The sequence below is a fragment of the Thunnus albacares genome, chromosome 6 (genome assembly GCF_914725855.1).
Source record: "Thunnus albacares chromosome 6, fThuAlb1.1, whole genome shotgun sequence".
NCBI classification, from domain to species: Eukaryota; Metazoa; Chordata; class Actinopteri; order Scombriformes; family Scombridae; genus Thunnus; species Thunnus albacares.
The window spans coordinates 17,969,450-17,981,899 of NC_058111.1; the positions used below are offsets into that span (position 1 = coordinate 17,969,450).

At 40.0% G+C, this 12,450-nt stretch overlaps 1 protein-coding gene across 1 annotated transcript in view; it reads left to right on the forward strand.

Annotated features, from left to right (window-relative positions):
- The window catches only part of cbl (Cbl proto-oncogene, E3 ubiquitin protein ligase), a 38,959-nt gene that overhangs the window by 16,174 nt on the left and 10,335 nt on the right, over window positions 1-12,450 (forward strand). The window contains exons 3-7 of the mRNA XM_044353607.1: window positions 5,553-5,699; window positions 6,595-6,751; window positions 9,125-9,246; window positions 11,073-11,210; window positions 12,046-12,133. Of these exons, the coding sequence (XP_044209542.1) occupies window positions 5,553-5,699; window positions 6,595-6,751; window positions 9,125-9,246; window positions 11,073-11,210; window positions 12,046-12,133 (652 nt within the window). The remainder of the gene's footprint in view (window positions 1-5,552; window positions 5,700-6,594; window positions 6,752-9,124; window positions 9,247-11,072; window positions 11,211-12,045; window positions 12,134-12,450) is intronic.

The window sequence follows — 12,450 nt, forward strand, 5'->3', positions numbered from 1 at the left end:
CGGTGCTGGCTGGCTAGCTGCGCTACTTTATCACAGCCAGCAGGAAACAGGAAGGGAGCAGCCAGCTGCAGGGTCAGAGGTCAATCTATAGCATGAGGGGGATGGTGGACAAAAACCTAGTGTTCAGAAAAAGGTTTGGCTTGTTGCTGTGGTTGTGGTTAAGAGTGACAGTGAGAGACAGAAAAATGAAAACACTGTAGACATATCACCATCCAGTGTAGGTCAGCAAACCATTCTCTGTTCAGCTGTAGCCCCCTGACTCTGCATTGTCCATGTTGGCACAGCAGCTTAAATAGCAGCAACAGTTGTAGGGGTAGGCTATTGGAGCGCTGGCTGCTGCCCAATGCACACACCAACTACAGAGCTGGTATTGTAGGATGTAGAGGGACAGAGAGAGATGCTTAAACAGATATCAGCTTGTTCAGCTATGTATGCGATTAGATTTAAACCTGTATCTTACTAAGATTTTCATAGTAATATTCAGCCTGCCTATCTTTCTATCTTTCTGTAATAAAGACGAAAGGAAACAGGGACACACTGTGCATTTTCTTATGCCAGAGACAGCTGTGCCACCCTGTGAGCTTGATGCCAGTCACAGCAGTGTTTGGGTTCACAACTTTAATTTTCTTTCCCTTATTCGCTCTGTTTCTGAGTGAGAAAGAGAGAATCAATGACAGTGAATGAGAGAGTGTTTGCCGTAACAGCATGTGTGATAGCCTAGACCTGCCAATGTCAGACTATTTTGACTATTATGACCCCTGTCAACGGCTCTAACAGCATACTCCATAGTTTTATCAAAGGGATCCAAATGACTAGTTAAGAAATGCCTCTCATTATTCCAGGCTTTAAAGCATTTGAATAATTTTGATATACACACTGAATCAAATGGCATTGTGTAATATGCAAAGGCCACTTGTAGAGACCAAATCACAAAGTATTATCATCCAACTCTGCATGTCTATGGAGTTTTGTGTTTTATCATTTTCAATATGCCAGATGAAGCCAGTAAACAACCACACTAGCGGCTCTGTGAGGGTGTACTGGCACACATCAGCATGCTCACAATGACAATGCTAGCATTTCAATGTTTAGCATATTCACAATCTTAATTTAGTGTGATAGCATTCTAATGTTTGCTATTTAGCACTAAACACAAAGCACAGCTGAGGCTGATGGGAATGTCATTAGTTTTGCAGGTATTTAGTCATAAACCAAAGTATTTTGACCAGATGGTGCAAGATGAAAGGTCAGGGGATCAGAGTTATAATAATTGATCCTCTGGGGACCACCAAATTTCATATCAATCCATCCAATAGTTCATCAGATATTTCAGTAACAACAGGACAACATTCATAGTCTGGGAACCATCAATGTCTGTATAATATTTTGTGCCAATCCATCAAGTAGATGTTGAGATATATCATTGAAAAATTGAAAGCTTTGACCCGTTGTTGACACTAGAAGAAAAATCAAAGGATCACCAAAGTCATTAAAATTCATTATGTAGGGAACTTAAATATATATACTGATAATCCATCCAGATGTTGTTGAGTTATTTTAGTCTGAACCAAAGTGGTGGACCCACAGACAGACATTGCCATTCCTAAAGAACAGTCTAAAAATATAGCTGGAAGCACTGGGTAGACAGAAAGGCTTTCTTTTCATGTTGTTAGTGACATTGCATAGCTAGCTACATAGCAGCTAAACAATTTGCATTATTGCTTTTTTAATCAGGATGGCCCTGCTGCTCATATGCACTACATCCCCTCTTTGCACTTGTGTCGGTACATTAATGCAGTCATAAAACTGGGAATAAGTGCACATTTTTCATTTGTGAACAAAACACTTTTTAGATCACATTGGGATTGGCTTAAATGGGTGAGATTGGTAGCTTGTAGCTCCAGTTCACAGAGCTACAGCATACTAAACATTAGCCATAAAAAACTTAAGACAGCCCTGAATCGATTGCCTTTTGGTCTGTTGAATTCATGTGAAATCCAGCCCATCTTTATCCTTGTGAGATCACAACATTACAGAGCACAGTGTGCCCATCAAAATTGTGGCCCCAAGTGAGAATCTTCAAACATATCATTAGCATTTGCTGGTGAATTAGAAATGAAATTAAATGGTGGGTTTGAAGAGAGGAATTTATAAGCTTGAAGTCTCAAGTAGCCTCCATGAATGTTTCAAGTTCGGAGATGAGGGGAGTGGATAAGTGGATTCATGAGACGGTACAGCAACCTAGATGTGGAAATGAAAGCTGGGAGTGAGGAGGAGATTAACTCTACGCATAAACTTGAGAGAGAAGATAACTGTCTTCATATGATTACGTTGTAGATGAAAGCAGAGCAGGAGGGGGGCTGTTGTAACTTAGATAAAAGCACAGTGTAGAGAGAGGATGACAGGAGAATTGATGAGACTCTCTCTAGGCCAGTAGGGCCACAAAGCAGAAGAAAGAGGAGGACCTCCCGCTGAGATGATAGCTGCAGAAGAAAACGCAGAATAACAGTGTCACAAACGCCTCAGTTTCCTGAGATGACACTGGAAAGGGAAGGCGTTCACGACTACAGCTGCATGATCTCTTCAGGGAAATGCCTGGAGTAGTTGAAGGTCTCATTTTCCACACTGATGGGGGGTAGCCCTGACTTCAAGGACATGCAGTCACTACATCTGGCTTCAAGTCTTCGCTGTAGATTTTAAGTGGGCAGAGCAGTTCAAAAGATTAGACATCTAGCTACAAGATTGTTCACTGTTTGGGGATCATTTACTGCTAAGAGCGTACAAATATAAGGCTTTATCGCAGTTTGCAAGCGTTGCATTTTCTCCTACAGATTCTTGCCTGCTCCCTCTGAGGTAGACTATCATACTAACAAGCACTGGTGTCTTTTGGCAGGGTCTCAACGTACACTAATCTTATTCCTCCATCTTCAGTCACTGTCCTCCTTCCCCATTCACTCTTTCCGCTACCCCCCTCTCTCCTCTCATAGGGTACGTAGTGTAGTGTGGGGCAGCTGCAGTGTAGCCACGCTTTCATTGCTGTCTCTCTCGTGCATGTCAATTCACCCTGCCCGACAGCCAAGCACAATCTCCCTCTGTGCTGCCTCGTAAATCATGGCTTTCTCAGCATAACACTTCTAATGCTGTCATGGGGTGCAGTGGTATGGTGACATTGTGCGATTTCCTTCTCTCATCTCCCGGTCTCCTTTCTTTGTCCCTTCTCCTCTCACTTTTGCCTTCCTATCTTCCTTTTTCTGTCTTCTTTTTTTTTTTGCTCTCCTACACTTTAGTGCTGTCTTCGTCTTTGCCCATCGACCAGCCTTTTGCAAATAAAATTGAAGTTATATACCAAGTCGCCCAGCATCTTCATTTAAATCATTCTGTGTTAGTGTGTGTGTGTGTCTGTGAACACTGGTGTGTTGTCTCCCTGGACCAGTGACTACTTCTGTATAGTGGAAGCAGCTAAGGACAATTCTCAGAGGGAGAAAACACCAAGTAGAAACCCAACCTTGAATAAAATGTCTTTTGTTTTGCGGTATATTTTAGAAACTAGCCTGTTATTCTTATGAAAGTGAACAGTCTACATTTGAATATCATGTTGCTTTTAAGAGGTGAGGCTAAGCGTTATCTCCTCATGTGTCAGAACTAAACTGAAGAGTCACTGAGTTTGCCTTGTGGAAAAACAAATTTAATGCTACTGTTAAGCTTGTCACGTGTTTTTTTTGTCTGGGAAGTTGTACGTGTATGAAACTCCATTCTCTACATCAAGGCTAAGCTCTATGCCTTCACACATTTAGAAAACTCAAGAAGGCCAATGACATATACGCCCCCCTATTCCCTCCCCCACCACTTTTTGCCCAACAATAGATATATATGACAAGGAGGCTTCAATTTAAGGTGATCACAGTTCAGTCTTCCATTTCCTGATGTGGCATGTGACTGCAAACAGCTACGTTTTGGTTTGGACTACAGGCTAGTTGACAGTCGGACACTTGCCTTAAATTGTCACGATTAGCTCAACACATACAGAATAAACTTTTGGCAGGTTGTTGTTATACACGCAGACAAAGCTTGAACGTCTTCCCCAAGCTGCAAATAGTTTAGCAGTATAAAGCCATGTCACACAGTGTCATCAACGCTGACAGCTCGATGGCGGTGGTGTCATTTCCCTGTAGTAGGAAATGAAGAAACAAGCTAACAAACAAATGAGAGAAGAGGTAGTCAGTGAGCATGCACAAAATGAGAGATGTTGAGGTTCCACTTTAACTTCTAACATTTCCATTTGGTGATGTTCTGCTGCTGCACATTAAGCTTCAATTATCTTTATTAACACTCGTTATTGACACATTATTGGGTAAAATGTTGGTTTATTTCTATTTCGGAGGTCTTGGGATCTCACTGTCATCTCTGCTCCATTTTTATATGGTTTTAAAAGCAAAAGTGAAAGTAACAAATCCAAATACATAAAAAGAATCTAATGCAGTTTGCATACCAGAATTTTTAGAAAGTTGATATTTGCATAATTTAGTCAGCCAAATCGCATCACTCTTTTTTGCATTGCCACAGATGGGTTACCAAACAAAAAAGAAAAAATCTTTACCAGTATACTCTTTATGGTTGACTGAAGAAACTGCATGTTTGATGCACATTTGAATCAAATATTTAAAACCTGCAAAATTTACATATTTTTACTATTTCACTACGTTCTTGATCAAAATAAATAAAAAAAAGTACTTAATCTGCAAGAGAATAATTGTTTTTTTCTTTATCAATATGTGAACTAACCAGTGCAGCAATGACTCATTGTGGTGTCACTTAACCTGCATCAGCAAGCTTATGACAGTAAATGACAACTTGGATCATTATTCATTATTCATAAAGAAATAATCAACAATCCTCTTCAAACAGCTCTATGTTGTTGTCCAGTGAAAACTGTGAGTCTCCAAATTTAGTAATATTGAATTTTTCAAATAAACTAAAGGATTAAGTGTTCCTTTATGGGTTGAGGAGAAAATCGGCCCACTTCTTTGGCTGAAAAAATTTAAAAAAATGAATTGGTACAAAGCAACAAACAGAAAACAGGACTGTTTTTCTGAGCTCATGGAAAGTTGACATTTTGGTGGTATGTGGTTTTCACAGGACGGTGACAATATGTTTCTGCCTATGCATGTTTGATAAATACTTTTTTTTTTCGTCGTCTTTTGCAAAAGCTAACCGTTATTTGTTGTATGTAATTAATAACTAATGCTTGGCAGGAAAACGACCTACAATCTGATCAGGATCAATGCACCCCATCAGTGATTCATAAAGGATATCCTGTTAAAGAGTACAGTCTTGTGAAGTGTCCTGAGATAACTTTTGTTATGATTTGGCACTATATAAATAAAATTAAATTGAATTGAACTGTATTATTTGTTTGAAATCAGTACATGCAATTACAATAAATTATCAGTTTTGCCCTGCAATACCAAACTAATATTACTTTGTCTAGGATTCTGTTTCACATGAGAAGCTGTTATACAGGCTAACAACTCTTCAACTCTTGATTTCCACAGGCGTAACCTCACCAAGCTGTCGTTGATCTTCAGCCACATGCTGGCTGAGCTGAAGGCCATCTTCCCCAATGGTCTGTTTCAGGGTGACAACTTCCGCATCACTAAGGCGGATGCTGCAGAGTTCTGGAGGCGCTCCTTTGGAGACAAGTGAGTCAAATTATTTATTATATTTTAACACATTGAATATTATTTTACTCCACTGGTTCCAAACTGGCACCCTTAAACCCCACGGGGTCCCTTACAAGACTTCACCAACAAAATAAAATTCAATTCCACTCATTTAATTCATTAGCAGTTACTGCAGTGAGAGAATATACGAGAGACAACTGAGAACAATTGTCTCCTTGCTCTTCCTTCACTCACAGTAGTCACAGACAATAAATATGTCTTCTCTGGGACAAACAATAGGTAATTGAATGAAAAGATCTGTTGAATCAGTCCCTAAGTGTAGTCATACCAAAATAAACCCGCCATGTAGAAATACAAGCACATTTTCACAGCTGGGTTTTCCAAATACTGTGTGATAATTCATTAGTTCCCCCATTTATCGCATAACTGTTTGTTTAATACATCTTACATCCCCAGCAGGAAGTGGCCTACGATATTGGGAAAGCACAGTTCTGTATTTTGTACATTTTTGCCCAAGTGCACATGAAATGTGATCTGTGTGCATATCTGGGAAGTGTTATTTGAAAGAACACATCAGATTAGAAGTCAAGTTTTATTTGGTCGTACTGAAAGTGTCTTCACAGAATAGCATTTCCTTTTTTGAATCATTTTGCATCATTACTGGAAATGCAGGTTGTATCTGTATTTAGAGGTTTTTGTGGTGTGTTATATGCAGGTGAATTAGTTGCTCATGATGCACTCAAAGTTATAATCAAGACTGTCACTGCATCTTTACTGTATATAGAGTATGCAGCAAGCAATCATGCAGGTAGTCTACATTCAATACTTATTATTTATGATGTTTTGGTGTTTGATTCCTATTTCATTTTTTTCATGAGGATGTCATCATCTGTTTTTGTTGTGTTTATTACAGGACTATCGTGCCTTGGAAGGTGTTCCGTCAGTCTCTCCACGAGTTTCATCCCATCAGCTCCGGACTGGAGGCCATGGCCCTCAAGTCCACCATTGACCTCACCTGCAACGACTACATCTCTGTCTTTGAGTTTGACATATTCACCAGGCTATTCCAGGTAGAGAACGCACACATACACTCTGTACCTTTCTCCTTCTGTTATCACTTAAGTGTGAGTTAATGAGAGGAGAGATGTGCAAAGGAAGACAGCAATAGAGAAGACAGATTGAGAGCAGTTCATAGGAGTCTTAGTGTAGGAAACAGATTTCATTTGAGCAGCACATAATGAACTTAAACTAATCTGCCATATCTTTTTTTGGCTAACTGTATCAACTTGTTAGCAAGACGCCTGCTGACTTATTCACGCCGTCAGATGGGACTGAAGTTGAAACTCTTCCCTCTTGACAGATAGAAATGTGTGGCAATGATTTTATCCTCTTAATTGGATGTCTGTCATCATATGGCCCAGACTTGTTTTCTTTTTTTCTAGCTAGATAGCTAGATACTGAGCTCCTTCTTAAGGGGCGCACACCATTACATGTTCTCCCCTAAGGCTGTACTTTCTTACTACTTGATTAGTAATAAAAAGGCGAGGCTGAAAATTTGTGGAATAATTCCTTAGAAAGGAGTCTTTCTGAACTGAGTATGCACATTGGGGCTGTAGAGCGTTCTTTCGTCAGTTTATGAGTTGGTTTACTTTGCCAAACCCTGACTCAACTTTGTAATTGATAGACCACACTATGAGCACCCTGCTCATGAGCTGGGAGTTGTGGTGAGCTTAGGAACTAAATGCAGCCAACCATCTATATTTTGCAGTGATATAGAAAAGTCAGCAGACAGCCTATTAGTTTTTGGACTATTTTGGTGTATATTTATGTGGCGCAGGTGCTACACAGAATTTCTGTAGCTCAACTCATTTTATCAGCATAGAATGATGTTGCAAGAGAAAAAAAGGGCAGATAAAAAGAAAGAGAGAGTAGAGAACAGGGAGGACAGAGGGCAGGTTTATCAGGCATCATCTTCCGAGCTTATCTGTACTAAGTAGTGTGAGCATTTACTATCAGTTCTGTCATTAACACAGTACCAAATGAAAACCTCTCCCTTTTTTATACCATCTCACATATAAGCTAAACTAATTTACATCATCTAAAACCTCTTGTATGCGATAGTGTGTGTTGTTTATGCCCTCAGTGACATTAGCCGTGGCTATTTGTGTGCAGTGCACTGACAGACTTAATGAAGCCTAAACAGAATGCAGACATTTCCTATGACACTCCCTCATACAGAAAAAGCCTCCCCTAAATGTCTTCAAACTTGAAGAGGAAGTGAGCCTGTGGCCATTTTGAGCTCTGTCCTTGATATGCAGCAGACTCTAGTGATATGTTGGGTGTTTTTTACATTTTTTTATTACTATGAAGAGTCTTTCAAATATCTCATTTTATGCACTATGTTTAAACTAAATGATGTGGTGGTGATTATAAACTAATGTTTAGTGGAAAGTTTACTTGCTTGGTTCAGTTAAGTGTAAACAGAGATGATCAAGTGTAAATTGATCTCCAAATGGCAATAACTGGCAATAAATGTAGTTAATAGATATGACATTACCATAAGTTAGTAAACTACACTCAAAACACAACTATCAACCCGGGCAGTTTATCATCACAGTTCATTACAACAGAGATAAGATATACCATATCTAGCACTTTCAAGACCATTTCAACTTGCCACTTCCTTTGTGCAAAAAGTATAAATAACCACCATCAGATTTTATTTTGGGCAAATACGGAGAAACTGCTGGAGGACTGGACAGTCCCTTTTTTGTTATTTAGCTTGATAAATGTGTTTGTACATACAAAACGTTGTACAGCGTCAACCATGGCCACGACTTTTGCAGCTCATGTTAAGTGTTGCATGTGTTAATTCTACTTCCTTTCACACACCAGGCAGACTGCTGAGAGCAATTGCGGAACCACCTACTCACTACCACACTCAGTGAGCTATAGAGTAGTATAAGTTCGCTGAAGTCCTCACATTTTTACCTTTTTATTGTTTGGGTGGCTTCACTTGATTTTGGGTCAAGTAGTCTTTAAAGAAAGCAACATAAACACCTGTGAAGTTAACTTTTGCCGGCCTCTTATATGGGAAGCAGTTTGCTAGTGTCCGTTTAACCTTCCTCGTTCTGCGGCTCCAGATGGTGCCAAATGAGTTGCATGCTGTTTTACTTGTTGCAAATTCTGCTTAAAATACCTTTTTACATTGCTTGACCCAGGCTGAAATGGACATTGTAAATCACACTGATGTTCAGTAAACAGTTGTTTTAGCGTCATCCGCAATGAAGTATATTTCTCCATTACTCTGCTCATGCTGTTATTGCAATGTCCATTCACTCACACATCATATGAGTCACTCTCTCTTTCTCTTGTGTGTGTGTGTGTGTGTGTGTGTGTGTGTGTGTGTGTGTGTGTGTGTGTGTGTGTGTGTGTGTGTGTAGCCTTGGTCGTCCCTGCTGCGGAACTGGAACAGCTTGGCAGTTACTCACCCGGGGTACATGGCCTTCCTCACCTACGATGAGGTCAAAGCACGGCTACAGAAGTTCATTCACAAGCCTGGCAGGTGAGACATAAAGAGACAGGAACACTCAAACATGTTATAAGGCAATCTAAATCAACCTTCTGTCTAAACACAAGATATGGTCTTATTTGGTGACACTTGCGTCTTGGTGTGAATGCAGCAATATGGGAATAACTGCACATTTCTCAGAAGTGACTGTGACCTCTCAGTAACCTCCAGTTGACCTACTATGAATGTTTTTTGGGGGGTTTTTTGTCTATAGTCAACTTCTATTAAGACATTTGGTCAATTTTAGCATCACTTTACATTATCAATTTAACAAGAACAATGCTCAGGTGTTTCCATGGGCAACAGGTATACTGTAGCTCTCAGGACCTATTTCTGTCTCTGCTCCGGTGATGACGTGTGTCTGTGTGTGTGAGATGTGCATAGTCAAATAAAACCATTGTTGGTACCTCAGTGACTGGTGCTTTTATTCTGCACACAAACACACACAAAGAAATGCAAATTATCATGGTTTTGCTTTGCATCAATACAATGAGAGGCAGTGCACAAGTTAAAATTGCTTCCAGTTTTACGTACCAGTTATGCTATGGTGTGTGTGTGTGGGCTTGTGTGTGAAGGACCCAGGGCAGCTTGGCACTGGTACCTAGCATCAATGGCCTGATTGTACACTGAAAGCTGATGTCACTTCTTCAGCCTGGCCTGCATAGGGCGACATTGACATCCTAGCAGTTGTTGGTCAATGTGAGTGCAGCATTTCAACGCTATAAATTACAGTTTATTGTCATATTACAGCTGGTGTTATTGGTATAGCAGTCTTCTACCAAGATTTCTTTTTTTCCCTTGTTCAGTGTCGCAAAACTCAATAATGTACTGTCAGTGACTAATGAGGGAATCCTAGCACATGCTTGTATCTTGTAGGATGGATTAATATCTATCTGGCCTACCTACATCAGATATCAGTTGTCCCCAGATTGCCCTGAATTCTGCAGTTAAAGTACTAACAAAGACAGGCCTCTGCGTAGGTGACGCCCCTGCAGCTGATTCATAACTAGTCATTTCCTAATACAAATGTATCAACTCCTCAACTTGTACATAGAAACAAGCGGGCCTTAAAAGGCGAACTACTGGAGAGTAGCCGCGTGTCTTTCTTGAGCTGGCTCTCACTCTGTCTGTCTCGTGTCCATGAGCAGCTGTACTTTAAGCTCTTCCAGGCCAGTTAACCTGACTCCGGTCAGGTGGTCAGTCCACTCTTGCCCTCCAACTAGTGATGAAACCACGCTCACCCAGGCTGCAGCACAACTTGTCCGTTAGGCACCACACCTTACATTTGCTTGACGTTGGTTATTTATCCTACAGCATTTATGTATACTAGCAATGATGAGTTGTAATGTACAGCTTGTCTAATACTTTTTTTTTTTTTTTTTGCTTTATTATATTCCCATTCAGACCATATGTTTTCTGTATTTCTGTGTAGTTGTTGTATCTTATAGGTATATTAGATATGCATTATGTTTTGTATCGCATTTTAAGTAAACATTTTTGTATCTGTTATGTCTTTAAAAAAAATTTGACTTGACAATGACTGGTTTCAAAGACCAGTGCTACACAGTGTTATTCATATTTTTTAATTATTTTAAGCTCATGAATGTCAAAAAGATATTTCCATGCATAATTCTGCATACATAGTGGTTTGGACTTATTTGAATGAATGACAGGATGCTTGCAAAATTACAAAAAGAATGCATTTCTTATTGTGCACAATTTGTAGGCACCGACTATTTGATCACTTCTTTTCATTATAACACAGTGTGACCCTTTGACACAAATTCACCGTGTCTTTTTTTTCATGTATCCCTCCTCAGTTACATCTTCCGACTGAGTTGCACACGGCTGGGCCAGTGGGCCATCGGCTACGTGACAGCGGATGGAAACATACTCCAGACCATTCCCCACAATAAACCCCTCTTCCAAGCCCTCATAGATGGCTTCAGGGAAGGATTGTAAGTCCAGTAGCATTTTGTTTGGCACCCTTTTATCTGTCATTTTCATGTCACTGGGAGGTTTATTCTGGCCCTCTGATCTGCTGTTCTGTGTCTCTGTGGCTGGTTCTTGGTCTTCATTTTATGCAATTTTAATAGATGATCTGTAAGTCAAGCTTCCTGTCATTTGCAGGGCCTCTCTTTTGCCTGTTACTTCTCCTTTACTTTTCTTTCCAAGTCCCACAGAGCATGCATCTCTATGTAAACTATGCCGTTCTGTTTTGCATCCCATGATTGAATCTGCCTTTCAGCTCTAAACCAGTCCAGCCATATCATATTGCTTGCTCCCATCATTCCACTGTTATCATAACCAGAATAGAACTGTTGGTTTCTAATGCAGCTCAGTCAGTGGTTTAGCTAGCTGGCGTAAAACTCATCATCTTATGCCAATTTTGATTCCTTTGTTTTAATGAAAGCTATGGCTGGCTCGTCCCAACTTGTAATTAAATGCCGATTTAAACTGGGAAAGCCTACACGGTATATCGCCTGCATCTACAAAGCATTTATCACATGGTAATTATAGCATCTGACCCATTTGTAAAATAATCACGTGCTGTACACGCATCAGCTCTGTGATATTAAAACACGCTGCCAGATTGAATGATTGGGTTGAACAGATGTTTTCATTACTGCTGCCTGTTAGGTATACATGCAGTATAATCATACCAACTAATAATGATGATGATAACTTTTAGATGAAAATGCCTGTCCAAACACTCAAGGATACTCTGAGAGGAGGGGTGTAATACGCCTCTGTGTGTGTAGCATCTAAATTTATGCACCTCTGCATCCACAGCTATTTATTCCCTGACGGCCGGACGCAGAACCCTGACCTGACAGGACTATGTGAGCCTTCACCTCAAGACCACATCAAAGTCACACAGGTCAGAGCAGTCTACTTCTCAAACTGCATCCTCAGTCTTTAATATCTTGTACATTCTTGCAACCCCTTGGTATTTTATTCTAAAGGTCAAATGATTTTTTTCAGTCGACATGCAGCCCAGTAGAGATCTCTGTTGGGGAAAAAAGTGATGCTATAATGCATGACCAAAAGGAAGTAGAAGTAGAAGATGTGATAAAACACACAGAAATTGAGTTTGGCAAGGTTAAGTAGCCAACTAACCAAAATATTTAAACAAATAACACTTGATGTTTTCTGCCTGATGTATCTGTCTGATAAGCAAGATACTAATAAACTGGA